Below are 26347 nucleotides of genomic sequence, written 5' to 3'. Positions count from 1 at the left end.
TGGATGTCATTATTATTATCCCCCTTTTACAGATGAGAGATTTGAGGCATAGCTGAGAATCAGTAGAGCGCAAGTTCACCTCCAAGCACTCTGGCTCCAGAGTCTATTCCTTTGACCATTTTACTTTATTGTCTCTTCCAATAACCTGTTAACACTATATTGTTCTGGTATAATGTACATTTTTCTGTCTTCTCTGCCTAATTATAAGCTCCCAGAAGACAAAGATGTGCCTGACTTATTTTTTATCCCTAGCACTTAGCAGACTATTCTGTATGTAGTAGAGACCATTAAATATTTCTTAAATGAATAGAAAATATGGAAATGAATGACTCTGAGAATTGTAGAATATAAAGTTAATTACAAATGTGAGGAATCATCCTTTCATCTTGCCTTCTGCTCACTCTCCACAACACACAGAAGTTAGACCTTGCCTGTGGTTAATTCTCAAAGCTTGGTCCACAGGCCCCTGGAGGTTCCAAAGACCCTTTCAGGAGGTGCCAAGATCAAACTGTTTTCAGGACAGTACTAAGATTTGTGCTGCTTACACCATGTTGGCATTTGCACTGAAGGTGCAGAAGGAAAGACAGGTCAAACTTCTGGCTCTTTGGCATGGATCAAGCCAGCATACTAACTCAGTCATAGTATGCTTTGCTTCCATGAACTTGCAGTTAAAAAACGAACTAAACAAACCAAAGATTTCTGGTTTCACTGAAAAAATGTCCTTGATAAAGCAGTAAAAATTGTTTATTTTATTTAACCTCAACCATTGAATATACATCTTATTTCTTTTTAAAACTGATATAATTGATATTTTATTAGTTGACATTTTATTAGTTTCAGGTGGACAGCATAATGGTTCAGCATATGTATATATATATATAAAATGACCACAGCAAGTCTAGTTAACATCTGCCACCACACACAAAAATATATATCTTCTTAATCTTCTGCCTAATGAAATGGGGAGTCCACAGAAAGCAGAACTGCTATATCCCAGAGTCTTAGTGTTTTTCAAGGAAAAGCATAAGATTGCAATTGTTTGAGGTAGAAACTGACTTTGAAAAAACTGCTTCATGAATTTGCGCATTATCCTTGCACAGGGGCCATGCTGATCTTCTCCTGTTAGTATGTGTGCTGCCAAAATGAGCACCGCCTTTTTTTTTTTCTCAACTTCAAAGAACAATTGACAGATAAACTGTGGATATTCAGACTTGCATATTTGACAGATATCCTCTCCAAAAAAAAAAAAAAAAGTAAATGTACAGATCACTTCAAGGAGAACAACTGACAGTATCTGTTGCCAATGATAAAAATCTGAATTTTTAAAGCAAAAATTAAAATGTGGGAAACATGTATCTCACTGTGAGCTTGGCATCTTTCCAATACTTAAAGACTTTTCTTCTGATGAAATCGGTAATAGGTGATTTTTGATGTTGTATAATAAAATGTATCAGCATTTGAGTGATTTACTGAACCAGTTTTTTCCCAGTGTCCAATTCACATGTTGTAAAATCATGCATAGGTTTAAAAAAATCTACTCAAAGTGTAAGATAGACCGGTGGATTTGAATGTAATAGAATACAAAACGTTTAATGTAGTTTCAGACTCCACATTTCAGCTACTCTCTAAGAAACTACCACTTAACAAGTTTTGATATAGTTTTGAAGGAGAATATCCGCAATTATATGAAATGGCTATTAAAATACTCCTGCCTTTTCTAACTATATATCTTTATAAAGCAAGCTTTTCTTCATTTATTTCAACCAGTCATAACAGATTAAATGTAGTGACTGATGTGAAAACCCACCTGTCATCTTTTAAGCCAGATAATAAAGAGATTTGGAAAAAATGTAGAACAGTACCACTTTTCTCACTCGACTTTTTTTGTTTTGGAAAATTTAGCATTTTTTATTTAAAATGTTACTGTAGTTGAAGTAAATTAATAGACTTAAAGTTCTCATCACAAGGAAAGATATTTTTTCTCTATTCAGTTTTGTCTCTACATGAGATGATGGCTATTCACTAAAATTATTGCGATAATCATTTTCTGATATATGCAAGTGAAATTATGCTGTACTCTTTAAACTTATACAGTGCTGTATGTCCATTATCTCTCAATAAAACGGGGGGGGGAGCCTTCCAACATTGAAAAAATGGATGTTTTCATCATAGTACGCCATCTTAAATTGGGACTGTATGAAGGAATTTGTTTATCCTATTTCTTTTAAATAATTAAATATTTTATCAAAATGTGTCAGAAAAGTGAAAACCATTGTTGATATACTGTCCTCTTTGACAGTCAACTAAATTCAGATTATCAAATAAACCAAATCTATATATTGCCCTCCCCCCAAAAAAAACCAATTTTATTTTCTAACATGGTAAATATCAGTAGCTATAACCCCCACAGGCAAAATAGAAGGATCCTGAGACCAAAACGTACGTGAATTCCTGTCCTATCCTGAGTTCTCTGCTGCTCCCTCACTGATAACTGCCAGCGTTTGTTTCTTTTCCCCTGGCGCATATGTCCTTGAATGTGGTAGAAATTTCTGGAACCAGTCTTCTTTTTGCTCGGCTCCCTGGAATGTGCCATGTCTGTTCTTAGGCTGAATTTCCTCCCTAAATGTATTATTACACACCTAAACCACTCTGAGGCTACAGATTCTGAACAATTGTTTTATGTTCTTTCTTCCTTCCCTTAAATATTGGCCTCTAGACATCTCCAGAATACCAGAAGCTGCAGGATTCCAGTTCCTGTTATGAGTCCCTTGCTCTCCATCTCGGCAGGAAAAGGAAGGAAGCAGAATACACACTGGTTTTCTGGAAGACCTTTCCTGGAAAAATGACGGTAAAGCCTGCCAACTGTCATCCTCCCAGCAACAGCAGGCATATCCATAACAACTTCCATCATTGTGTCTGTTCCTCACTCGTTTATGGTAATAAGCTTTAATGACTCCTTCTCTAAGGGTGATCCAGAGACCACAGCCATGAGGGCTCCAAATATCAACACCTTCCCCTCATTGCTAGGAAACCTTTCTGAATAGGCCTCACCTTCTTTTGTGTCTTCCTTTCTTTTTATTTTCCTTTGAGCCCCGACTTTATGAAATGTTAGGATCCCATTTGAATTTAGGTTTAATACCAGGCTAAGCTATGACCAACAGATTCCCCTCGATATGATTTCTACCTTGTTCATTTTCTCTTTGCATAAAATAATTCCTACTTTTATTTTTTATTTTTGTTTGTTTGTTTTTGCTTTATGGGGCCACACCCTCAGCATATGGAAGTTCCCAGGCTAGGGGTCGAATTGGAGCTACAGATGCCGGCCTACACCACAGCCACAGCAACGTGGGATCCAAGCGGCGTCTGACCTACAGCACAGCTCAGGGCAATGCCAGATCCCCAGCCACCCACTGAGCAAGTCCAGGGATCGAACCCGCATCCTCATGGATACAAGTCGGGATTTGTTTCCCTGTGCCACAACAAGATCTCCGGTATTTGTTTTTAATCGCAGGATTCCTTGAGGAAGCCAGAGCGTCGACTGCTGTGTGAGAGCAGTAACCGAGCCCTGTCTTTGCAGCACGCTGGGAGGTTTTCTGTGAATTGGTTCATTCTCTTTAATGATGCCCTGGTCCATGCCCAGGTAGGCCGCATTCCTCACCTTAAAAGAGGCCCTGGAAGGTGGAGTGCTCCTGCTTATTTAATTAGTTATACCATCAGTTTATATTACAAAGTGTTGTGATTTTACTGAAAGTATTGAGTAATAGAGAATGTTAAGGTCACCTGTGGTGTATAGGCCAGATTTCAGGGAGCTTTTTTAGTTTCCAGCTTGAAAATGAGAATCAGCCCTGTACAGCGGTCCTCACAGCAGACATGGCTAGACCATTGGGGTTCACTACCTTAGAGGGACCGTGTGGCTGAGGTGGACTTAACCAGTTGAAAGGGGTAACGCAGCAGCTGACCCCAGGGTCCACATGGGCTCTCAGATGGGTCTCCATGTTCTCTATTTCAGTTCTCCACCCACCATGTGTTCCCTTTGGCCACCCTGTGGGCAGAGCCACTTTCTGAAGAAGCTGGTGGTGTGTAAGTGTCCCTCACCCCTCATTCCCTTCCTCTGTCACTTACCCAGGTCATTTCTCTAGATGTGAATAAAAACTCAGGAGGCCTCCTCATTCTGTATAAAAAGGCTCACCCTCCCAGCACACAGATAGTAAGAGGCTGTGAAGGTCATGACAGATCCTGATAAGTGGTGGAAGGGCTTCTCCATTGCTCACATGCCCATCGTTCAACACGGAACAGAGTGATTGTCCTTCTTCCCACCATGGGAACCAAACTCAGGGCATGACTGCACTTATGTTTGACTTCTGATCCCCCTTGACATAAACAAGGAGCTTTTCCTCTTTGAGGATTGTTCTAATGACAGGTTGTTATACCTACCGGCATTTACCCTTGTGAACGTTTTAGGAATGGCCTAAAGATAACTACACCTGAGGAGCAGTTCATTCTCATTTCATCAACACCCCAGGAAAAGGTTAGTCCATCGTGGTATTTTCTTTCCATCTTTGGCCTGGCCATTTCTGGCCATTTCTTAACAGTAGTGGGGAGGAAGAAATAAAAATTGTTCTTGCTTGCCTAATGGTCCATAATTATGTCTGATAAATCTTCGTTAAACCAGGATCGTAGATTTCTGTTCTTGTTGTTGTTTTACTGTGATAATTTAAAACACAAAAGCGGTGAATTTCAAGAGTCAATCAGCACTACCCAACAGGGAGAGCATTAGGAGTCAGAGAAATTTTTTATTCTCAGGACGGCTAGCAGGATTTAAAGCAGTGCTTGAGAGTTATTGACATTTACTTTTGGCTCCTAGACAAAGTGGCTCCGGGCCATAAGCCAGGCTGTGGATCAGGCTTTGAGGGGGACGTCTGATCTTCCACCTTATGGAAGCAGCAGCAGTATCCAGAGGCAGGAACCGCCCATTTCACGCAGTGCCAAATATACTTTCTACAAGGATCCTCGCCTGAAGGATGCAACTTATGATGGACGCTGGCTTTCAGGGAAGCCTCATGGAAGGTGAAAATGTTTGATTTATGCCTGGAGTGAGGATGATAGTCTGATGACTGAGAAAGTGTTGACTACATGAAGCATTAATTGACATACATTATTCTTTGCTTATGCATTCCAGGGGGGTTTTGAAGTGGCCAGATGGGAAGATGTATTCTGGCATGTTCAGGAATGGTTTGGAAGACGGGTAAGAAGATTGCAAACACGGGTGTAAATTCAACTATGGTCTTAAATTATGTTATTTTGTGTTCAGACTTATTTCCAAGACAGTAGAATTTTGTTTGGTGTTTTGGGAAATATTTTGAAGGCTCATGATGCACATGTGTGAACATGAAGAGAACTAGGAATCCAGGGTGCAGTCTTGATTTAGATAGAATGAATCATTTACCTTGAGAGCTGGGTGACCTCAAGTTACACAGCCTTCCATTGATTGAAATGGGACAGTGTTTTCTGTCCATTTCTCAGTTGTGAAGACTGAACCTTGGGTAATTTTGCTGTTAAGACTGTTAAGATAGAAATGCTTCCTTTACACAAAGGACATGGAGAAATTTTCCTTTCAGTAGTTTTAAATTTTCTTTAATTTCTGTAATCTGTTGAAGGGAAAATCTTCTAAATGATATATTGTCCCAATGGTACTCAAACAACATTATTTTTATATAAACTTGCATGTTTTCTAACACTATAAATATATTTACATGATAAATATATGGCAGTGAAATATTTTGTATCAAGTTAGAGAAGTAATTAGTTTTACTGTATAAAAAGATTATTATATAAATTGGATAGGTGATTTTGTGTGTGTGTGATAGTATAAAATTTTATGATGTCTTTTAGTCTCCATTTAATAGAATTTTAGAATGAAACGAGACTTTAGATAATCTGATTTACTCCCCCTTATTACACAGATGAGGAAGCCAGGTACCTAGACTTACCCAAGGCGATGCAGCAAAAAAAAGGCCTGGGACACAGGCTCCCTGTTTTTCCTTGAACTTGGCCTAAAACACCTCATCGCTCTGCGAAGCAGTATTAATATCCCATCCCTCCAAGACTTGCCATATAGCTTAGGTAATAGGTAATAGCTTAAACCAAGACCCCATTTACCCCTTTCCTCCTCTAGGTAGTTAGTCCTCTTCTCTGTTCTTGTTATGTTTACCAGTGTATACATACTAAAGGTGACTATGTCCTCAATGCATTGTGAGATGTTTTTATTTGCCTTGGCAGATATGGAGAATACAGAATCCCAAACAAAGCCTTGAATAAAGAAGACCATTATGTGGGCCATTGGAAAGAAGGAAAAATGTGCGGTCAAGGAGTCTATAGGTAATCGCTTTGGAAAGGTTGCTGGACTGGCTGGTGTTGCTTTTTCAAAGAATTATGTAAACCTAAGTATTTGTGTAGCCCAAATTTCCAAGCAGTAAATTTTATTTATTCTTCTTATGACTGAAACAGTATAGAGTCTTCTTTGAAAGATCAACCTCTTGTCTGTCACATGATGAAATGTTAGGTTATTATTTTGTTCTTAACAAAACTGTACAAACCTGTGAACCATAACTTTCTCATAGAATTCTCTAAGTGTCTTGCTTATAAATTTATCTTATACTTACTACATGATTCTAATATGGAGAAAACCTATCATCCTTTCAGAGATCACGCATTATTTTATCTCCCCATGAGGGACTAAGTACACATTTTTTTCCTGATGTTAATACGGAATACCACCCAGGACATCTTCAATGTTTTAGACTCAGTCATTCAAAATGAGATTGTTGATTGGTGAGAAATAGTCAAGTAAACAAATAATTACAGCTGCAAACAAGACCTGAGTATAATTTGGAATTTACTAAACTTAGTAAAAATGAGTATCAGGATGCAGTGTGCTTGTGATCTTTATCCATTCTTTCTAACCACAGTTATGCCTCTGGTGAAGTGTTTGAAGGCTGTTTTCAAGATAACATGCGTCATGGTCATGGGCTCCTACGAAGCGGAAAATTAACTTCCTCTTCTCCCAGTATGTTTATTGGCCAGTGGGTAATGGATAAGAAAGCAGGATATGGTGTCTTTGATGATATCACTAGGTACAGTATTCTGCTTCTAATCTCACAGTTTAACGTGCAAGGCTAAGGTTCCTAGACTTCTCTGAAAACATTGATGATTTTATGAAGGCTGAATGTCTTAATTCAGCAGTACTCGGAACATTTTTTAATAAGAAGACAGAGTTATCAGGCATCATTTTATGCCTTTGCTTGTGAACCAGGCAACAGGTTACTGCTCTACAAGATCAGGATCATTCAGAATTAACATTGGCAGCAGTTTCCATAAAGCACACAAACAAAGCTTTTACCAAATCTTTGATTATTACACAAAGAAAAATCTTTCATGCAGGCAGTAGATAGCAGGAGTAAAGGGTTGGGATGGAGGGCGGGGGCAGGGGAATCAATGGAAGTTCTCTTTTGGGGTCATAGACTGGTATCTACACAGATCTTCCTGCCAGCTCAGAGACTTGTTACCATGCCAGAAACTCAGGAATCAAACTTAGTTAAATTCAATTAATTAAATTTTGGGGGAGGAATGTCGTTCTTTTGCCTCCATATTTGGTTTGGCCTGGTTTGCTTTTGGACTTAATATATATTCCTTCCCCCCTCATGTTATTGTCGGCATGTGGAATTTTAAAAATTTTGCTCTTATCACTAACCTCTATGATTATTTAATATAAACAGTTTGTACTAATTTTTTCCTTTTAATGGAGATTAGTAAGATTTCTCTGAGTTTGAGTAACTGAAGAATGAGCCTTCTTTTATGATAAACCCAATTTCTTTTTTTTTTTTTTTTTAAGTTCGTAAACTTTTGAGTGACAAAAAACTACATAGGTTTGAGTCTCCCTATTACATTTTGAGTGATATGATTTAAAGCTGAATTCTTGGCATTCATTTTTTGCAGTTATGTATTTTAAAGTTTTCAAAGGTAGTACTGGGAGTGTTTCCAGATCTATATCTGGTAGACTATAATGTTAAATTCCAGAGAGAACATTGCTCTGTGTAGGATGTATTTTGCAGTCACATTGTCCCCATTGAGGGGACAGTTAACTGCTTCAAGCAGAGAAATGGAAAAGATACCAACCTCGAGTAATGCCTGATATCCCCCATGTGGTAACTTTTTTTTTTCCCTACCTCATCTTTATCATCATTGATTTTTTTAATTTCTTTTTTCTTTTTTTCTATTTCTCTGCAGAGGAGAGAAGTATATGGGAATGTGGCAAGATGATGCTTGTCAAGGGAATGGTGTGGTAGTTACCCAGTTTGGACTGTACTATGAAGGCAACTTTCACCTCAATAAAATGATGGTGAGTGGGATATTTTGCTTACAGTTAACTGTTGACTTTTTTTTTTTCCCCATCTTTTTAGGGCCGCACTCATGGCATATAGAAATTTCCAGGCTAGGGGTGAAATCAGAGCTGCAGCTGCCAGCCTACATCACAAGCCATAGCAATGCAAGATCTGAGCTGTCTCTGAGGCCTACACCGCACCTCACCGCAATGCCGGATCCTTAACCTACTGAGCAAGGCCAGGGATTGAACCCTCATCCTCATGGATACTAGTTGGGTTCATTACTTCTGAGCCGCAATGGGAACTCCTAGTTACTGTTGACTTTTTAAAACTTTTGTGTTCTTTTTAATCACATTTTAAGTAATAATCTACCTTCCTAGCCCGATTTTTTTTTTTTTTTTTTTTTTTTTTTTTTTGTCTTTTAGGATAATGTAGCGCTTTGGGAGATGTGGCTGTAAAAACTCCAAGTTACTCTGCATTTTATATGTTGTGATTTTTTTTCTTTTTCTTCATAGGGAAATGGAGTTTTACTTTCTGAAGATGACACTATCTATGAGGGAGAATTTTCAGATGATTGGACCCTGAGTGGAAAGGTTGGAAACTTCTTTCTACTAATCTTCCACTTTTTTTTTCTTTTCTTTTCTTTTCTTTTTTTTTCTTTTTTTTTTTTTTTTTTGTCTTTTATCTTTTTAGGGCTGCACCCGTGGCATAGGGAGGTTCCCAGGCTAGGGGTCCAATCAGAGCTGTAGCTGCTGGCCTACGCCACAGCCACAGCAATGCCAGATCCAAGCTGTGTCTGACCTACACCACAGCTCAGGGCAACGCCTGAGCCTTAACCCACTGGGCAAGGCCAGGGATCGAACCCGAAGCCTCATCGTTCCTAGTCGGATTCGGATTCATTTCCACTGCGGGAACTCCTATAATATTGGTGTAATAGCCTCTGTTTCTTGATTTTGTAATTTTGTCCCTTTTTCTTTTCTTGATCAGTCTAAATGTCAAGTTCATATATCTTTTCAAAGAAGCAACTTCTGTGTTTCATTGACTATTTTATTTGTTTGTTTTTAATCTCATTGATTTTTGCTCTAATCTTTATTATCTCCTTCTTGCTTTGGGTTTAGTTTACTTCTCTTCTGTCTTTGCAAAATGGAATTTTAGGTTACTGATTTGAGATCCTCCTTATCTTGTAATATAGATGTTTACAGCTTACGGCTTTAAATTTGCCTTGAAGTACTGCTCTAGTAGCATCCCATCCGTTTAGATAAGTTTTGTGTTCATTTCATTCAGCTTAAAATATTTCACCAATTTTTTCTTTAATCCATGTGTTATTTTCATACACTTTTTTTTTTTTTTTAATGGCTGTGCCCACAGCATATGGAAGTTACCAGGGATTGAATCCATGTTCCAGATTCAGCAACGTCAGATCCTTTTAACCCACTGCATTGGGCTGGGGATTGAACCTATGCCACAAACCCATGCCTCCACAGCAACTCAAACTGCTGCATTCAGATTCTTAACCTACTGTGCCACAGTGGGAACACCTGCATGCATTCTTTTTGCACATACATGTGCGTGCACTTTTTTTTTTTAAGAACTGGGAACTGGTTAAAAAGAAAAATGTTAACTGTTTAATGCTTTTTTCCTCTGATTTTTAGGATTGAAAATACTTGCTGTAATTCCATATTTTATCTAACTTTACCTAGGGGACATTGACTATGCCAAATGGAGATTACATTGAAGGTTATTTTAGTGGAGAATGGGGATCTGGGATAAAAGTCACTGGAACCTACTTCAAGCCTAGCCTATATGAGAGTGATAAAGACAGACCCAAAGTTTTGTGAGTAACTGGTGTTAATTATGGATTAATTATTGACTGTTTTGAGTTGTCTTGCTATTATCTAAATTGGTTAATATTTTAAATGCATAACAAGTTTTTAAAGTCCTTTTTTAAAAACAAAGTATAACTTTGAATTGCAAATTGACACTGCTATAAATAGCTAAATCTATAGTCTTGGCTTAGATTATAGCATTAGAGCATAAATGTTTAAAATGAATGCTCTGTGCAGGAATAATTTTACCGTTAATGGTGTAGTTATCTAAGTTGGTTGAAAGAGAGCATTTAAAAATGGAAGCCCAACAACGTAATTTTGAAAAGTAAAGATCTTGGAGTTCCTGTCATGGCTCAGTGGTTAATGAATCCGACTGGGAACCACGAGGTTGCAGGTTCCATCCCTGGCCTTGCTCAGTGGGTTAAGGATCTGGTGTTGCCCTGAACTGTGGTGTAAGTCACAGACACAGCTCGGATCCCCCATTGCTGTGGCTCTGGCATTGGCTGGCGGCTACAGCTCCGATTGGACCCCTAGCCTGGGAACCTCCATATGCTGTGGGAAGTGGCCCTAGAAAAGGCAAAAAGAAAAAAAAAATATCCTATATAATACACCAAATATATATATATGTATGTGTATACACACACATATTTAAAACACTATATATATAAAATCCTGTATATACTAAGTGGAATAGTAAAGAGCCTATATATACACCAAATATATATACATGTGTATATATATAAAACTATATATATATGTACGTATATAAAACCCTAAGTAGAATAGTATACTCTGCATATATGGGAAAAAGTCAAAAGACTCTCAGTGTATTGTATTCTTCAAGTTTTTGGCTTATGAGTATATTCCCTTATTGATTCTAGCGTTATCTTTGTTCTTGTATTTTGACAGCATCTCAGATTCTTTGTTCTCATCGGAGCTTAATACACTTTCTATACTGTGTTTACCCTTAGCATATACATTTTGCTATTCTCATTATGAGATGTGCAAAGCAGACGAAAGTCCTTGTTTTAGCAAGAGTCGGTTTTACCAAATCAGTTCTACCAAATGTAGAAAGTAAAGGAGGCAACTTGAATGTGCTTCATACTTAAAAATTGATACTCTTTAGTATGTAATAAATGCTAAGTAGCTAAAAAACCATCCCTTTAAAATTTTCATTTGGTTTTTAAAAATAGAACCATCATCAGTCTAGGCACTTTTTGTCACAGAAGCATTCCCAGTTTTATATTAGAAACTTGCTGTTCTTTAGGATTTTTGCACAAAGTAAATGATTAATAAAAGGCTGACATGACCTTATTAGCAGGAAGCTAGGAAACCTGGCAGTGCCGGCGGATGAGAAGTGGAAAGCAGTATTTGATGAATGCTGGCGTCAGCTAGGCTGTGAGAACCCAGGCCAAGGGGACGTTTGGAAAGCGTGGGACAACATTGCTGTGGCCCTGACCACCAGTCGGCGCCAGCACAGAGACAGGTGAGCGAATACCTGCCCAGCCTGGGGCAGAGCCTGCTGGGAAGATGAAACTCAGAACTGGTAAGTTACAGGACTTCCCACATTTGGTTTTTAGATATAATATAAAAGCCAATGATGTGCTTCTGTTTCTGGGTAAGGAAGGGTAAAACACACCTCCCCGTATCTTTTATTACACTCACCTCTAGAACCCAGGCAGAATACATGGACAGCTCTTTGAAACTCTGAAAAGCAAATATCAGCAGGTGTATTGGGGAAGAACATCTGCATCAAAGTACTACCCAACCAGCAGTGAGTTTACTGGTTTCTGAACCTCAGTATCCCTTAGCCTGAAACTCAGTATAATCTCAAACTAGAAGCAAATATTGTGCTGCAGACAGAGATCCAGAAAAAACCCTCTTTCTGGCTCAAGATGCAGAAAAGAGACTCCTAAAAGCTCAGAAGGAGTGGATGAGCTCCACTGGATTTTCTCTCTCTCCTTTTTCCCCACTTTCTCGTGCCCTGGGCCCCAGGCTGCAGGCACTTCTGTGCGGGGGAAGCGATGGTGGCAGCTGGAGCAGCTGAGAACCAGATACATGCAGGTACCGGCACTCTTGTGGGAGTGGATCCTTCTCCCTTGATGGATCCTCAGGTACTAGAGTCATGGCCAGACCTCACTGCTATTTTGGCCTCTCTATCCTCCCACTACTTCATGGAAGTGGGCAGTTTCTGGCCACGGGAACTACAAGGGGAACCAGAAAATGCCAAGGAAGTAATGGAGAGAAAGGAGCTCTGGAAAGCAACCCTGTAAAGTAGTTTCTGACCTCTTGGACTCACCCGGGACCTGTGCATGTGTGAATTTGGTCCTAATTGGCATAGCACACACTTTGAGAACTGAGCTGCTAAGTTGACTTCCACCTTGGTCCCAGCGTTACACCTGAGTGGTACTCACAGAACAGCCCAGATAGGACTGCAAAGCCTTTGACAAGTGAACTAACACTGAAACCACAGTCCACAGAGGGCTAAAACAAAAATATTGACAGTTTCAGAGATCCCCAAGTCACTTACCCATTCAGGGGTTCACTGGACAGACTTATAAATCTTAGCATAGAATTATACTCACAGGTAAGAGATACTACAGCAGCACAGTAAGGCTCCACAGCCCGGTCACAAGGGAGGAAGACAGGCAGAGTTTGAAGGAATCCACGAGCAGGCTTCCCATGCTCTCTCCCTTCTGGGAGGGCTCATACAGAGCACACTCGCCCCTGAGCAGTAAAATGCAGCCACGTGTACACATTGTTTCTGCACGGGGAAGCCCTTTAGAGTTTCAGTGCCCCAGGTTTGTTCTGGAGACTGGTCCCATAGGCATCCTGTGCTTAGCAACTACGAAACTTGCACAGTCCCAGGAGGAAGCAGATGTTCACCCTAAACTGCTTTGTCAGTACAGTCTGTGGAGAGCAGAATGCCCTTGTTGGTTAGGAACTGTTTCATATGAAAATAGGGAACGTTTAGGAAGCTTAGTTCCCAGGTACCAGCTAAGGGCCAACTTTATAAGCAAGTCCTTATGAAGATAACAGTTGCGGTTCTACTATGTTATGGATGTCAGTGTTCTCCATAGCACGTAAATGAAACCCAAAAATCTCATATTCCTCAGAGTGTCCAGGAACAAAACCGAAATTACTTGGCAATCAAAGAATCATGAATATCTCAACTCATTTGGGTGAAGACAATAGACATCAATGACCCCTAACATAGATTTGGGGATTATCTGACAAGAACTTTAAAGCAGCTATTATAAAAATGCTCAAATGACCAATTGCAGACATCCTTGAAACAAATGTTGAAATTGAAAGTATCAACAAAGAAATAGAAGGTATAAAGAAGAAGCAAATCAAGATTTTTGAATTGAGAAATACAGTGACCAAATTTTAAAAATCACTGGGTGTGGAGTTCCTGTCGTGGCGCAGTGGTTAACAAATCCGACTAGGAACCATGCGGTTGTGGGTTAAGTCCCTGGCCTTGCTCAAGAGGTTAAGGATCCGGCATTACTGTGAGCTGTAGTGTAGGTTGCAGATGTGGCTCAGATCCTGAGTTGCTGTGGGTGTGGTGTAAGCCGGCAGCTACAGCTCCGATTCAACCCCTAGCCTGGGAACCTCCATATGCCATGGGAGCAGCCCTAGAAAAGGCAAAAAGACAAAAAAAAATCACTGGGTGGACTCAGTAGCAGAATGAGATGACAGCAGATGAGTCAGTAAACTTGAAAAATAGCTTAATAGAAATTATTTAAGCTGAAAATAATGGAAAATAGTGAACAGGGCTCTAAGGATCTGAAAGGACCTGAAAGTTTAATATGTGTGTCTTCAGAATCCCTGAAGGAAAGGAGAAAAATCATGGGGCTGAAAAAACATTTGAATAAGTTAGTGGTTGAAAACTCCCCAAATTTGGTGAAAGGCATACACCCACACATTCAAGAAGCTGAACAGACCATTCTAGAAAAAAACCAGATATCCATGTCCAGATGCATCATATTCAGATGGAAAGGAAAAAATCTTGAAAGCAGCTTGAGAAAAACTACACATTACACATATGGAAACAGCAATTCAAGTGGCCGCTTATTGTCAGAAACCTTGGAGGCGAAAAGGAAGTGGCACAACAGCTGTGAAGTGCTGGAAGAAAAAATTACAGATGTATTTTTCATTTTTTTCTTTTCCTGCTTTTTCTTATTTTCTTCCTTTTCCTGTTTTTCTTTTTTTCCTGCTTTCTGCTCCCCCAACCCCATCTACCATTCTTCATATTTCCTTTTTTAGTTTGGCCAGTAACGTCCCTAAGCATTGATTAGCATTAGGATCTAAAGAACTTGCGAATCCCAGCAGTATAGAAAGAAGGTCTTGTTTTGTTTTCCTCTGTATTTGGGAAAAATAAGAATTGATTATAATGTTTCATTTGTGGCGCTGATGATTTTTACCTTCTAGTTTTTCTATCAGTAGGAGAAATGGAAACTCCCAGGGTTGATTAAAGCTGTGGACTTGCCTGTGTGTGATTACAGATGGTCAGCCCCACTGGTAGAGCCCTTGGGCATAGGCATTGAGTTAACCTTGGTTAACTCTTGTTGGGTATTTCTAAGAAGTGAGAATGAATGAACTTCTGTATAAAATCACATTGCAGCCACAGAGATCTTATTTGCTCATCTAACATAGTATAATGATGATTGTGCACTGTTTCTAATTTCTCCTTAGTTGTAATCTAATGATAGCATGCCATTACCAAACATTTACAAACATTACACTAGTGTATGTGCTTTTGCCTTAGCCTCTCCATCCAAAGTTTCCCCTTGTCTGTTGTATGCTTACCCCATGACCCCTTGTAGGGTTCTCATTGTCTCCTTACTTCTCGAGCTTATTTCCATTTCATCCTTTGCCCTTTGATTTGTTTGCCTTAATCCTTAGCTCTTCATCTCCCCTTTATTCTGTTTTTATCATCACTAACAAGTCTATCACCAGTTTTCTCTTCAAGCCAACATAATATTTTTCAACACCATGGTTGAGGTCGGTGCCGCATCTTCATTAACTTATTGTAGTTGGTGTGGAGTAACACTAAATGCTCTCTTGAGTGACTGGTATGTAAACCTAATAGCAGGTCAGTTACCAATTATGAACACACTTGGGCCTAACACTGTGTTGGATGCTCCATTTCATTCTTAGTTGGTGACCGAGCTTCATGTGCACATCACAGTTATCTTGCTTTCTTGAAATGTTATAGGCTTTCTTTTCCCTTTTTATAGTCCAGAGATGTTAAGTCGTTCACAGACTCAGACACTAGAGAGTTTGGAATTCATTCCTCAGCATGTTGGCGCCTTCTCTGTGGAGAAATATGATGACATCAAGAGATATTTAATAAAGGTAAGCAAGAGTCAAAGCCATACCAGTCTTGTGAATTAATGATTCAACTACCATAGTGTATCATTCAGATGTACTCACAGCTTATTGTTACCCACGTCCTGGTTTTGCTTTCTGACTCTTTCTTGTGTTAATTCTCTGACTACTAAAAGCACATTTCTACCTGAAGATTGATGTATTGTCATGATAGAACTTTTAAGTTTTGTAAAGCATTCGGAAGGGGGGGTACCGGAGATTAGGGTCAGAAATTAAAATGGCTTTTTGTTGGTAACACTAGTAAACTAAGAGCGTATGTAAATAAAGTGCACCACCCTTGCCCTGTGGTTATGCTCTTATTGCTTCCTTCTTAAACCCTCTGAGATCAGCTACAATTTAAAGCATAACGTGCTTTGATGTGGGGTGCCAGAGGGAGTTTTAGGAGAAATCAAGAGTCCTAACCAGTCAGCAACTGTCATTATTCAGTTTTTTCCAAGGTAGCATTTCATGTATTTTTTGTGATGTTTGAAGTAGGTTTTAACCTTCCTTTCAAGGATATTCTATATCAGTGTATCCAAAGCTATTTTCCCCAAATGTTAAAAGGATACTTTGATTAATAAGATCAGGGACTCCTACTCTGTATAATTTGGGTAGATTCGACACTTTTAGAAAAGGTAAAGTATTTGAATTTTCCTGGGTCAGAATTAGACTCTTGACGTTTTGAAAATTGTGTATCTTTTCTGAAACTGTTTACTTTTGATTGATTGTTTCTGTCATTAGCGCACGTTGACTGACTGCATTGGTTCTCTTCCTGCTCAGGCCTGCGACACTCCTCTGCACCCACTGGGCAGGCTCGTGGAGACTCTGGTTGCGGTGTATAGAATGACATATGTGGGGGTGGGAGCCAACCGCCGGCTACTGCAGGAGGCTGTGAAGGAGATTAAGTCCTACCTTAAGCGAATCTTCCAGCTGGTGAGGTAAGAGATCTTTTCACTAAAGGCTGCAAGCTGTGGAATACCAGTTTATACTTATGCTTGCGTGGCTTCACCTAGTGAATCTAGAGATTACAACTTTGTTAAGAGTCATGAACGTTCCCCTTTATCAGAGAAATTGTTCATCAAGAAAATGGTTTTATGCCACAGATCCTTAAATAGATTAAATAATGAAAATGTTTTTACTTTGTATTTATGCTATAACTATAAAAAGATGGACCTCAGCGATTGTTACTTATTTCTTTTATGGCTTTCTTACTCATTAAGTGTAAGAGGCTAAAATAAATGTTTTGTTTTGTTTTCTCTTCTTTTTATGGCTGCATCTGCGACATATGGAAGCTCCTGGGCCAAGGGTGAAATCACAACTGCAGCTGCCAGTCTGTGCCACAGCCATGGCAACAACAGATCCAAGCCACATCTGTGACCTTCCCCGCAGCTTTTGGCAACACCAGATCCTTAACCCACTGATCGAGGCCAGGGATCGAACCCACATCCTCACAGAGACAACGTTGGGTCCTTAACCCACCAAGCCACAATGGGAACTCCCTAAACAGTGGGTTTTTCCCTTCTTTGTGTGTGTGAGTTTTAGGGCTGTACCCACAGTGCATGGAAGTTCCCTGGCTAGGGGTTGAATCAGAGCTATAGCTGGCAGCCTACACCACAGCTACATATTTTATTAAAATACCAATTTTGGTATGAAATATAGTGGTCTTATTTGGATTTAATCTCTAGGCAAAATCATGTTTCTAAAATCTAACAAACAGAAAAGAGAGTCTAATATGAAATTTTATCCATGAGCATTTATGTCCGAGCCCTTGATAGCAGACTGTTCGTTCATTTATTCAACAAATATTTATTGAGCGCATCTATGCGTTAGCCATCATTCTATCCTGTAGGGGAATTTATCAGTGAACAAACCAAAGAAAAAAAGAAAATCTGTACTCTCGTGGGACTTGCATTCGAATAGGGACAGAGTTGTGACAGAGGGGAGGGGGGATGGGGCTGGAGGCAAGGTGCTGCTATTTTAAACTGAGGCTCAGGGAGACCTGATTAATAAAGTAATGTCTGAGCAGAGACTTTGAAGGAGGTGAGAAAGCAAGCAAGAATCTCTTGAAGAAGAGTTTCAGGCAGCCAGCAAATTTGGAGCTTGTGAAATTCAAGATATTTTACTGGGTTTAAGCCAACAAGTAAATACTACATTGAGATAGTTATACAAAAGTTTATGACTTGGTCCCACTAAACCTCCTTATTTTATTAGCCTCAAAACTGATAAGTGCATTTGGAAATGTTTCAGGTTTTGGGGGTGCCATGTGACCTACTAAAAAGATCACTGGGCTGGGATTGCTTCAGCTTTGACGTTAGCTAGATGGGTAATATGAAGATGAGTTTCTTGAACTTATTTGTAGTTTTCTCAAGTGTAAAATAAGAGGCAGGTGCATGGTATAAGTCAACAAAAATACAGAAGATTGCAAGCTGCCTTTAAAGGGGTAAGGTTTAAGTCTGTAAAAATAAAGAAAACAGTAATTTGCTCATGCGAGTCTACCATTTGCACACAGGGTGGGAAACAAAATCTAGGGAAAATTCAAAACTTGGGGAAAAATCCTCCATAATTTAATGGGTCAGTTATTTGGAAAATTTTTTCAACAGCTTAACTTTAAAAAAAATTTTTTAGATGTTTTCATTAAATGGGTTTTCATTTTTCCTTAATGTTGGACGTTTAAGTTGTTTCCACTGATACTTGTTTATACTCCGAAAACAATGATTTCTGCCTTAAGAGTCAATACACACTGACCTCAGAAAAGAATTTGCCAGTAAGAAAAACATATATAGATCAGAATTCTTCATTCTTTCCTAACTGGACAGGGGAAAAAAAAAAAAAAAAAAAAAGCACGTAAAGATTTTAGTGCTGTCTTTCACTAGCTACAGTCTTAATTTTACCCTGTAAGAAGCATCAGTTAAGAATCTCAGGGAAATAACATATTTAGTTGATGTAAAGTTTGGCCTCATTGGTCCTTTAAGTAGATTAAATGATGGAAATCTGTCTTTTTTTAGCACAGCAGAGGCGTAAATGTATAATGGTATTTTTTATTCTTCTGTAGGTTCTTATTTCCTGAGCTTCCTGAAGAGGGCAGCACCATCCCTCTCTCTGCTCCTCTGCCCACTGAGAGGAAGTCCTTTTGCACTGGCAAGTCAGATTCCAGATCTGAATCCCCAGAGCCAGGGTGAGTGGAGCTGGGTGGAGACAGTGAAGAAAAGGGGTGGGGACCCGGTGATCTCATGCAAAGAATCCCAGGAAAAGTTTTTTTCTCTAGATCTGTTTCCTTTGTTCTAAAATGATATGGTTGGACCAAGTGATCTCTGAGGTTCCGTTTAGGTCTCAAGCTCTTGTAGCCAAACCCCATGGAAGTGTAACCACAGATGGCCGGGCCCAAGACTGCTGAGCAGAGTTAAATCATTCTCCTAGGACAACAGAGAAATCAGCCTTAAAATGGAAACAAAGTGGGCTTTCAGTTAGATTTTGAGTTGATGAAGAGAATTCACACTTGGCCCAGGACAAAGCTCTGGGGCCATGGGTAAACTTCTTGTGTTAACTCCTTACATAAAAGAAGTAATATAAGCACTTCTTTACTTAAAATTTTCCATCTTTACTTTCAGCTTCTAGAAAATGAAGATCCATCTTTTGATTCTGTATTGAATTTTAAGATTACCGCTTCTCACTCTCACTCCAATGTTTTGTAGTTACGTGGTAACAGGCTCTGGGTTATTACTCCCTGTGCTCCTGCCTCGGCTCTACCCACCTCTGTTCATGCTCTACGCCCTGGATAACGACCGAGAGGAGGACGTTTACTGGGAATGCGTTCTCCGACTAAATAAGCAGCCTGATATTGCTCTTTTGGGCTTCCTTGGGGTGCAGAGGTAAGTACAGTAGTTATGAATGGAATCCAATGGTTTTAACTCAAAATGCAGACAGCATTATCAGGAATTTGGTACTTTGATACCTAATTACATATGTGATTTGCAGTTTATTTGCCTATTGCTTATCTGTCTTCAGCAAAATAGTGCTATTTAATATTCTTCATTTCTGAGAATTTTTGGAGATGAACATGAAACCTGATTATTCTGATGAATGTATGTATATTCTGAATTTATGTAGATATATGTAGATATATAATTTGAGTTATCTTGCCAGATACTTTGCAGTTCTTTAAAGCAAAATACATGTGTTCACATTTTCAGAAAAAATTAATTATATCCTGCCTTTGGTATTTTTCCTTCCCATTCTTCTCTTTCCTCCCTCTCCATCTACAGCTTCTAGTTTAAAATTTTAGAAATGTTCTTTTTTTTGGTCTTTTGTCTTTTCAGGGCCACACCTGTGGCATATGGAGGTTCCCAGGCCAGGGGTCGAATTGAAGCTACAGCTGCCGGCCTACACCACAGCTCATGGCAACGCCGGATCCTTAATCCACTGAGTAAGCCCGGGGATTAAACCTGCATCTACATGGATACTAGTCAGATTCATTAACCACTGAGCTACGACAGGAACTCCAGAAGTGCTTTTTTGTTACAAGGCATTATTTCTTGCCATACCAAGGGAATGGTAAGTGATTATGCTTTCTTTTTGTATTATGATGAAAATGATCACCCCAACATCCAATAATTACATATTTGTACTTTCAAAAAAAGTGGATAAGCCTTAATTGGAAAGTAAATGTCTTTCAGTGAAATATTTCAATAGTAAAAATGAGGTAAAACTGAGCGAAGGAAAGATTTTGACTAATACCTGATAATATCTGTAATGTATCGGATTATTGGAGTATAGAATGTCCGTAGGGACAGGATGGAAACTCTTGAATTACTTCTGGAATGTTTATTAAAACTTAATCTAACTGAGAACAGTTACTTTAAATGGAGGCAGGAAAGCTGACATAGTCATTAACTTGTTATGGGAATTAATCTGCCATAAGTAACTTGTATTAACAATGTATGAATTCCATTGTAGGAAGTTTTGGCCAGCAACCTTGTCAGTCCTTGGAGAGAGTAAAAAGGTATAGTGGATTTTAGTTTCCCTAGCAAATATGCTTTTATTTGGTATGAGGGATTTGAGATAGCAGCTCAAAGTTTTTCTTTGGTAGAATAGTACCCAAGCATGAGTTACTCATTAAGACTTGGCATTCTGCTCTCGGTGTCATTTATGTTTATTGTTACTGCAAAAGACAACTTTCATCTATGATCTGTATAAATTCTCTTTTTGCAGGTTTTGCCAACCACAAAAGATGCTTGTTTTTCCTCAGCTGTGGAATGTCTGCAGCAGATCAGGTAATCTCCGATTTGTTGAAAATCACATAAATCAAAATAGTGGTTAGTCTGTTAAGATATTCATTAGATCTTATTCTTACCTAAGCTCTAATCCCTTATCCCCCCAGGATGATGTCAAACTCAGCCTGGAAATCAGAAAGGCTCTTTTGAGACCTTTGGGGGTACCTTTTCCTTTACAAGGGCCCTTGCATTTTCAAAAGTGGTAGAGAATCTACCCAGAAATTTATCTACATAATCACATCTTTAGCAGTTCCTGCTGTCGCACAGTGGGATCTGGGGTATCTCTGCAGCATTAGGATGCAGGTTCAAGTTCCTGCTTGGCACAGTGGGTTAAAGGATCTGGTGTTGCTGCAGCTGTAGCATAGGTCACAACTGTGGCTCAGATCTGATCCCTGGCAGCCAAAAAAAAAAAAAAAAGAAAAGAAAAAAAAAATCACGTCTGTAGCCAAGGAAATTAACCAGAAATGTCTTACTCAGAGAAGAGCATGTGTTAGGAAAATAAGATTCCACATGGGTAAAAGGAGAAGATCTATGACTTAGTGAATTCCTTTCATGCGAACCATTGATAGTTGGAGGCTTCTTTTCTCAAAGAACCATAGAGTTACAGAGGTCATCTCTTCTAGCAACTCATTTTGCCTAAAGTATCCAACTTTAAAGTGTCCGACTTAAGGCACATGAGCCTAAGAGAGTATATTGTTAAATTAAATCAAATGGCTCTATTAAGAAAACTATAGGATATTTTTTGTCATTTATTTTTATATTTTATTTTATTTTTTTTTTACAACAGCACGACATTTACCCCTTCAGACAAACTTAAAGTCATTCAGCAGACCTTTGAAGAGATCTCTCAGAGTGTCCTGGCATCACTTCAGGAAGACTTCTTGTGGTCCATGGATGACTTGTTTCCTGTTTTCTTATATGTGGTGCTACGGGCCAGGTGACCAATCTCTTCTGACTTTAATATCAGTGACATTATTTTAACAACTCTGCTGCTTTGTTTTTCTGAGCTAATGACAGGAATATACTCCCCCACTAGAAAAAAAAATCCATTTCTGTCAACTCTTTTCACTCTGGTATTACCATTTTATTGAACTGTTCTTTCTTTTCCCTTCAGAAAGATTCAGAAGTAGGATGTACACATAAAGCAGAAATAACTCAATATCTTTTTCTCACTGGAGCAGGATTAGGAATTTGGGTTCCGAGGTTCACCTCATTGAAGATCTGATGGACCCATATCTTCAGCATGGGGAACAGGGTATAATGTTCACCACCTTGAAGGTAAAGTTTAGGGGGTTTTTTGTTTTTTGTTTTTTTTTTGTCTTTTTGCTATTTCTTGGGCCACTCCCGCGGCATATGGAGGTTCCCAGGCTAGGGGTCGAATCGGAGCTGTAGCCACCGGCCTACGCCAAAGCAACACTAACGTGGGATCCGAGCCACATCTGCAAGCTACACCACAGCTCACGGCAACGCCGGATCGTTAACCCGCTGAGCAAGGGCAGGGACCAAACCCGCCACCTCGTGGTTCCTAGTCGGATTCGTTAACCACTGCGCCACGAGGGGAACTCCAAGTTTAGGTATTTTTTAATGTTAAAATCTCTCCTTCGTTTACCATATTATGGATGTGTCATTAACCATTTTCTTCTTTATGTAAAATTTGAATGCAGACATTAAGTTTTTAGAGCACGTATTGTTGAAGTATGACAATTTATTAAAGAGAAGTAGAGCCAATTATTCACAACATACTAAAGCAAATTATTCACCACCCAATCTTCCCTATAAATTGATCATTCAAATTGTTACAGTTCTTTATAAATGTAGACCATCTATATCAATGTAACTAAAACAGAAACAGAAAGAATTCTTAGTGTCCAAAAAAGTATCCAACAGTAGAGCTGTTGGAATTAAGGTAAAACACAGAAGACTGTATTTATGTGATGAATAGGAGTTGTGTCTTCTTTCTTTCTCCTGTTTTTTGCTATAACCACTTGGCTGCAAATGAGGTTCTCTGATCTGGGTGCCCTCTAGGGATTGTTGGAAGTCATTTCAGTTCCCCTGCCTTGATTTCTCTTGGAATTTGATACAATTATTCTGAAGTTTATTGGAAGAAAAATATGGCAGAAACACCTCAGAAAAAAAGGGACAGTTTAGCCCACTATGCCAATTAGTGAAGTATTGTGAAATGGCAATAATTAAGAAAGTATGCTACTGGAGTTGCCTCGTGGCTCAGCTGGTTAAGGATCCAGCATTGTCACTGCTGTGGTGTGGTTTCCATCCCTGGCCTGGGAACTTCTATGTGCCGTGGGCATGCCCCCCCCAAAAAAATAGTATATTACTGTCACTGGAATAGATAAATGCCTTAGAGAAGGGATAGCCCCCATATAGGCAGTATTATAATGGAAACCTCACATATGAAAATGGAAACATCAAACACAAAAATGGAAAAGAAAAGAGTTATTTAATAAATGGTCAAAGTATTGGAATAGCTTATTAGCTGTTTTGGAGGGAGGGTTGGAATCAAGAGTGGAATCATTCATATAGCAAATTACAGATGCCTTAAGGTTTAAATGTACACGAAGGGAGTGAGACGAGAAGATAGGCAAGTTAAAATGAGAAAAATACTAGAACTTAATGTCAGGGTTTCAGGCTTGGGCTAATTATTTAAACTTTTTGACTTAACTAAACTTGAAAAAGGTGGGGGCCACTGGGGAAAATATTGGCTACCAATAACTTACATTATTAGTATTTCTGTTATATGAAGAGCATCTCTAAACATATCACCAAGGAAGAAACTGAATTTTAATACATTTATATATAGGAAGATGCTCAACCTCACTGCCAATTTAAAGAAGGCGTCATTTCGTCTCTGCTCAATTAGCAAAAATGTTACAGAATTATACCCAGTGAAGTCAGAATCAGTCCCACATTGCCGATAATGGAATAAATAGCAATCACCGTTTTGGTTTCGTTTGTTTTCTTTCTTTCTTTTCCTTTTTATGCCACACTTGCAGCATATGGAAGTTCCCGGGCTAGGGGTTGAATCAGAGCTGCAGCTGCCGACCTACATCACAGCCACAGCAGTGCCAGATCCAAGCCGCATCTGCAGCCTACCCTGCAGCTTGCAGCAGCACCAGATCTCTAGCCCACTGAGCAAGGCCAGGGATCCAACCCTCATCCTCACAGACGCTATGTCAGGTTCTTAACCCACTGAGCCACAATGGGAACTCCAGCAGTCACCTTTTGAAAAAAACAATTGTTATTAATACTTATATCAACAACCTCAAAAATGTTGGTAGAGTTTGAGTGTCCTAATCCTGGAGATTTATCCCAAGAAATTAAAGAATGGAAAATATTGTGTATTATTTGTATGAGGTGTTCTTTGTGTAAGAGTAACTCCCAAACCTGGATACTTTCAGAATCACTTGGAGATGCTTCTTCAAAATGCATTCCTGGAAATTCTGACTCCGTAGGTCTGGAATGATGCTTAATCTCAACCAGTGTGGTTATCAAACATGCTGGGTGATTTTGATTACAGTCGTTTGTATACATTAAACTGATCACCAACATATGCTCAATGTCTGTTCAATAGTGGCTTAGCAAATTAAGGTATTTCTGCTTAATGAAGAATATTATACAGCTTGTAAAAATTTTTTTGTCCGTTTTAGAGTTAGAGGGAATTTTACGAAATTTTAGCTCTACTAATTATAACTCGGAAAAATAGACATGGGCTGGGGAGGAGGACCGGCAGAAACAGGGAAATGAAAGCACCTGATTTTGTTGAGCTATCAGTATTCATAAGGAGTTTCTGTTCTTGGTCTCATGTGCATTGTTATGTTTATGTAATTTCTTTTCAAGTAAGTTTGAAATGGTTGTGAACTTTTTTTCAGGCATGTTACTACCAGATCCAGCGTGAGAAGCTTAACTAGGCTGCATAACAGCTTGACAACTGGATTATCTATTCAGAGTGTTTTAGCACCATCTGCCATCTTCCTGTGGTGGCAAACAAAGAATGGTGTTGAAATGAGGACGTTGTATTATTTTGGTTGTTGTTTCTGAGCCTTGCTAATGATTGGAGCTCTGAGCCCAGACTAAAAGTAGTTGAAGGGGAGGATTGACAAGGAGGAAGAAATCAGATCGACTTTAGTCCCTGGCCTACGTTAAGTTCCCCAAATATGCATCTACTGTTGAAAAAAAGAGGCTCTCCCTTCCTACAGTAAAGAGTATGCCAGCTCATGAAGTTGTAAGAAAAAACTCTCAGTATAGCTTCTTCTATTAAGGAAGTGAATGAATATTTTTGAGCTTCCGGTTTGCCTGCAGTTACCCCAGACCCTTTGCAAGGAGCAGATTGTACTGGAAACTACAGTCGCCACACTCTGCCTTCCTCAATTCCTTGCAGTCATGTGTGCACCATTTCTTCTTTGCTGAGGGAGGGGAAAGAGGAACTTTTAAACTGCAGTTTTAACTTTTTTAAGCTTTTCCACCAGGGTATTCATGATGGGAGAGGTTCTGTGCCGTTAGTACCACACCGTAACCCCCAGCATGGAGCACGTCCAAATAGGAGCCTTCTGCCTCCTGACTAGGAAAGTACGTAGGAATTTTGTTCTTGGATTCCTTACAAGGCTACAGAGTGAATACACTGGAATTCTGACACTGGCTCTGAGCTGCTACGGAACCCCATTCATCCATGTGCAAACGCTGTATCCCGAGGCCTGTGAATGAGAGCCTGAAGAGCTTCGGCATGCAGGCTATGTTCGGAGCAGGACTAGAGACTGGGAAATACGGAAGCAAGAACCGCATCTGTCCTTGACCTGGTATTGTGGTCCTCCCCATACCTCGCACTGAACTCACAGAGGGGAAGGAAAAGGAAACACGCTTTGGCTTTTCCCCTATCAAAAGTGTTGTGACCCCTCGATCTTTTAACCTTCTAGTGTTTCGCTTTGGGCCTTTTTTTTTTTTTTTTTTTTTTTGAATGTCCTGTTATAAGTGGTTGGTTTACATTGTTCAAGTAACACTAGTAGCTGTTTGAGATAACATAGGTGCTCTTCCCGTCTCATCTCCTCCACACCAGAGTGAGCGTACGGAGTATTCTCCTGCTTTATGTTAACATCAGCAGATGTTAATCAATTTTCAAAAAGGATCATGGTTTCTGCTCTACTTTATAATCAAGACAAGTGTTTATTAAAATACTGTTTCGGAATGTTGGCTGTAATGTAACAGCAATTTTCATAATAAAAGATGTTCATCTTTACGAGGTTGTTTTATGATTGCAAAAGAAATGAAACAGGGCAGCCTAAAAATTTAAAAGAAACCCAAGTTTAGTTTTTTGGGGTGGATGAGGTTTCCCTGCATTGGAATCTGTGCCTCTTTGTAGAGGCCTCAGATCCCACTGGGGTTTTAGAGATCTCTCTAAAATAAACATAAACGTGGGAGTTCCCATTGGCTCAGCAGTAATGAACCCAACTATTATCCATGAGGATGCAGGATTGATCCCTGGTCCTAC

General features: G+C 39.4%; 1 protein-coding gene across 6 annotated transcripts in view; it reads left to right on the top strand.

Annotated features, from left to right (window-relative positions):
- ALS2 (ALS2, alsin Rho guanine nucleotide exchange factor) overlaps positions 1–26095 on the top strand; it is a 72436-nt gene extending 46341 nt beyond the window's left edge. For 5 of the 6 annotated variants that reach the window (XM_021076179.1, XM_021076183.1, XM_021076182.1 and 2 more), the window contains 21 exons: positions 2717–2848; positions 3512–3640; positions 4010–4080; positions 4462–4528; positions 4865–5067; positions 5180–5245; positions 6280–6378; positions 6969–7133; positions 8287–8398; positions 8897–8974; positions 10082–10215; positions 11526–11693; positions 15451–15568; positions 16361–16518; positions 18633–18755; positions 19273–19449; positions 20534–20579; positions 20789–20850; positions 21638–21787; positions 22032–22128; positions 24735–26095. In XM_021076179.1, the coding sequence (XP_020931838.1) occupies positions 2717–2848; positions 3512–3640; positions 4010–4080; positions 4462–4528; positions 4865–5067; positions 5180–5245; positions 6280–6378; positions 6969–7133; positions 8287–8398; positions 8897–8974; positions 10082–10215; positions 11526–11693; positions 15451–15568; positions 16361–16518; positions 18633–18755; positions 19273–19449; positions 20534–20579; positions 20789–20850; positions 21638–21787; positions 22032–22128; positions 24735–24773 (2394 nt within the window). In that variant the 3' untranslated portion in view covers positions 24774–26095. The remainder of the gene's footprint in view (positions 1–2716; positions 2849–3511; positions 3641–4009; positions 4081–4461; positions 4529–4864; positions 5068–5179; positions 5246–6279; positions 6379–6968; positions 7134–8286; positions 8399–8896; positions 8975–10081; positions 10216–11525; positions 11694–15450; positions 15569–16360; positions 16519–18632; positions 18756–19272; positions 19450–20533; positions 20580–20788; positions 20851–21637; positions 21788–22031; positions 22129–24734) is intronic. The other variant, XM_021076185.1, reaches the window with a different exon arrangement.

The sequence above is a fragment of the Sus scrofa genome, chromosome 15 (assembly GCF_000003025.6).
Source record: "Sus scrofa isolate TJ Tabasco breed Duroc chromosome 15, Sscrofa11.1, whole genome shotgun sequence".
Lineage (NCBI taxonomy): Eukaryota > Metazoa > Chordata > Mammalia > Artiodactyla > Suidae > Sus > Sus scrofa.
The sequence above is the reverse complement of the archived record's forward strand: the minus strand, read 5'-3'. Positions and strand labels throughout refer to the sequence as shown.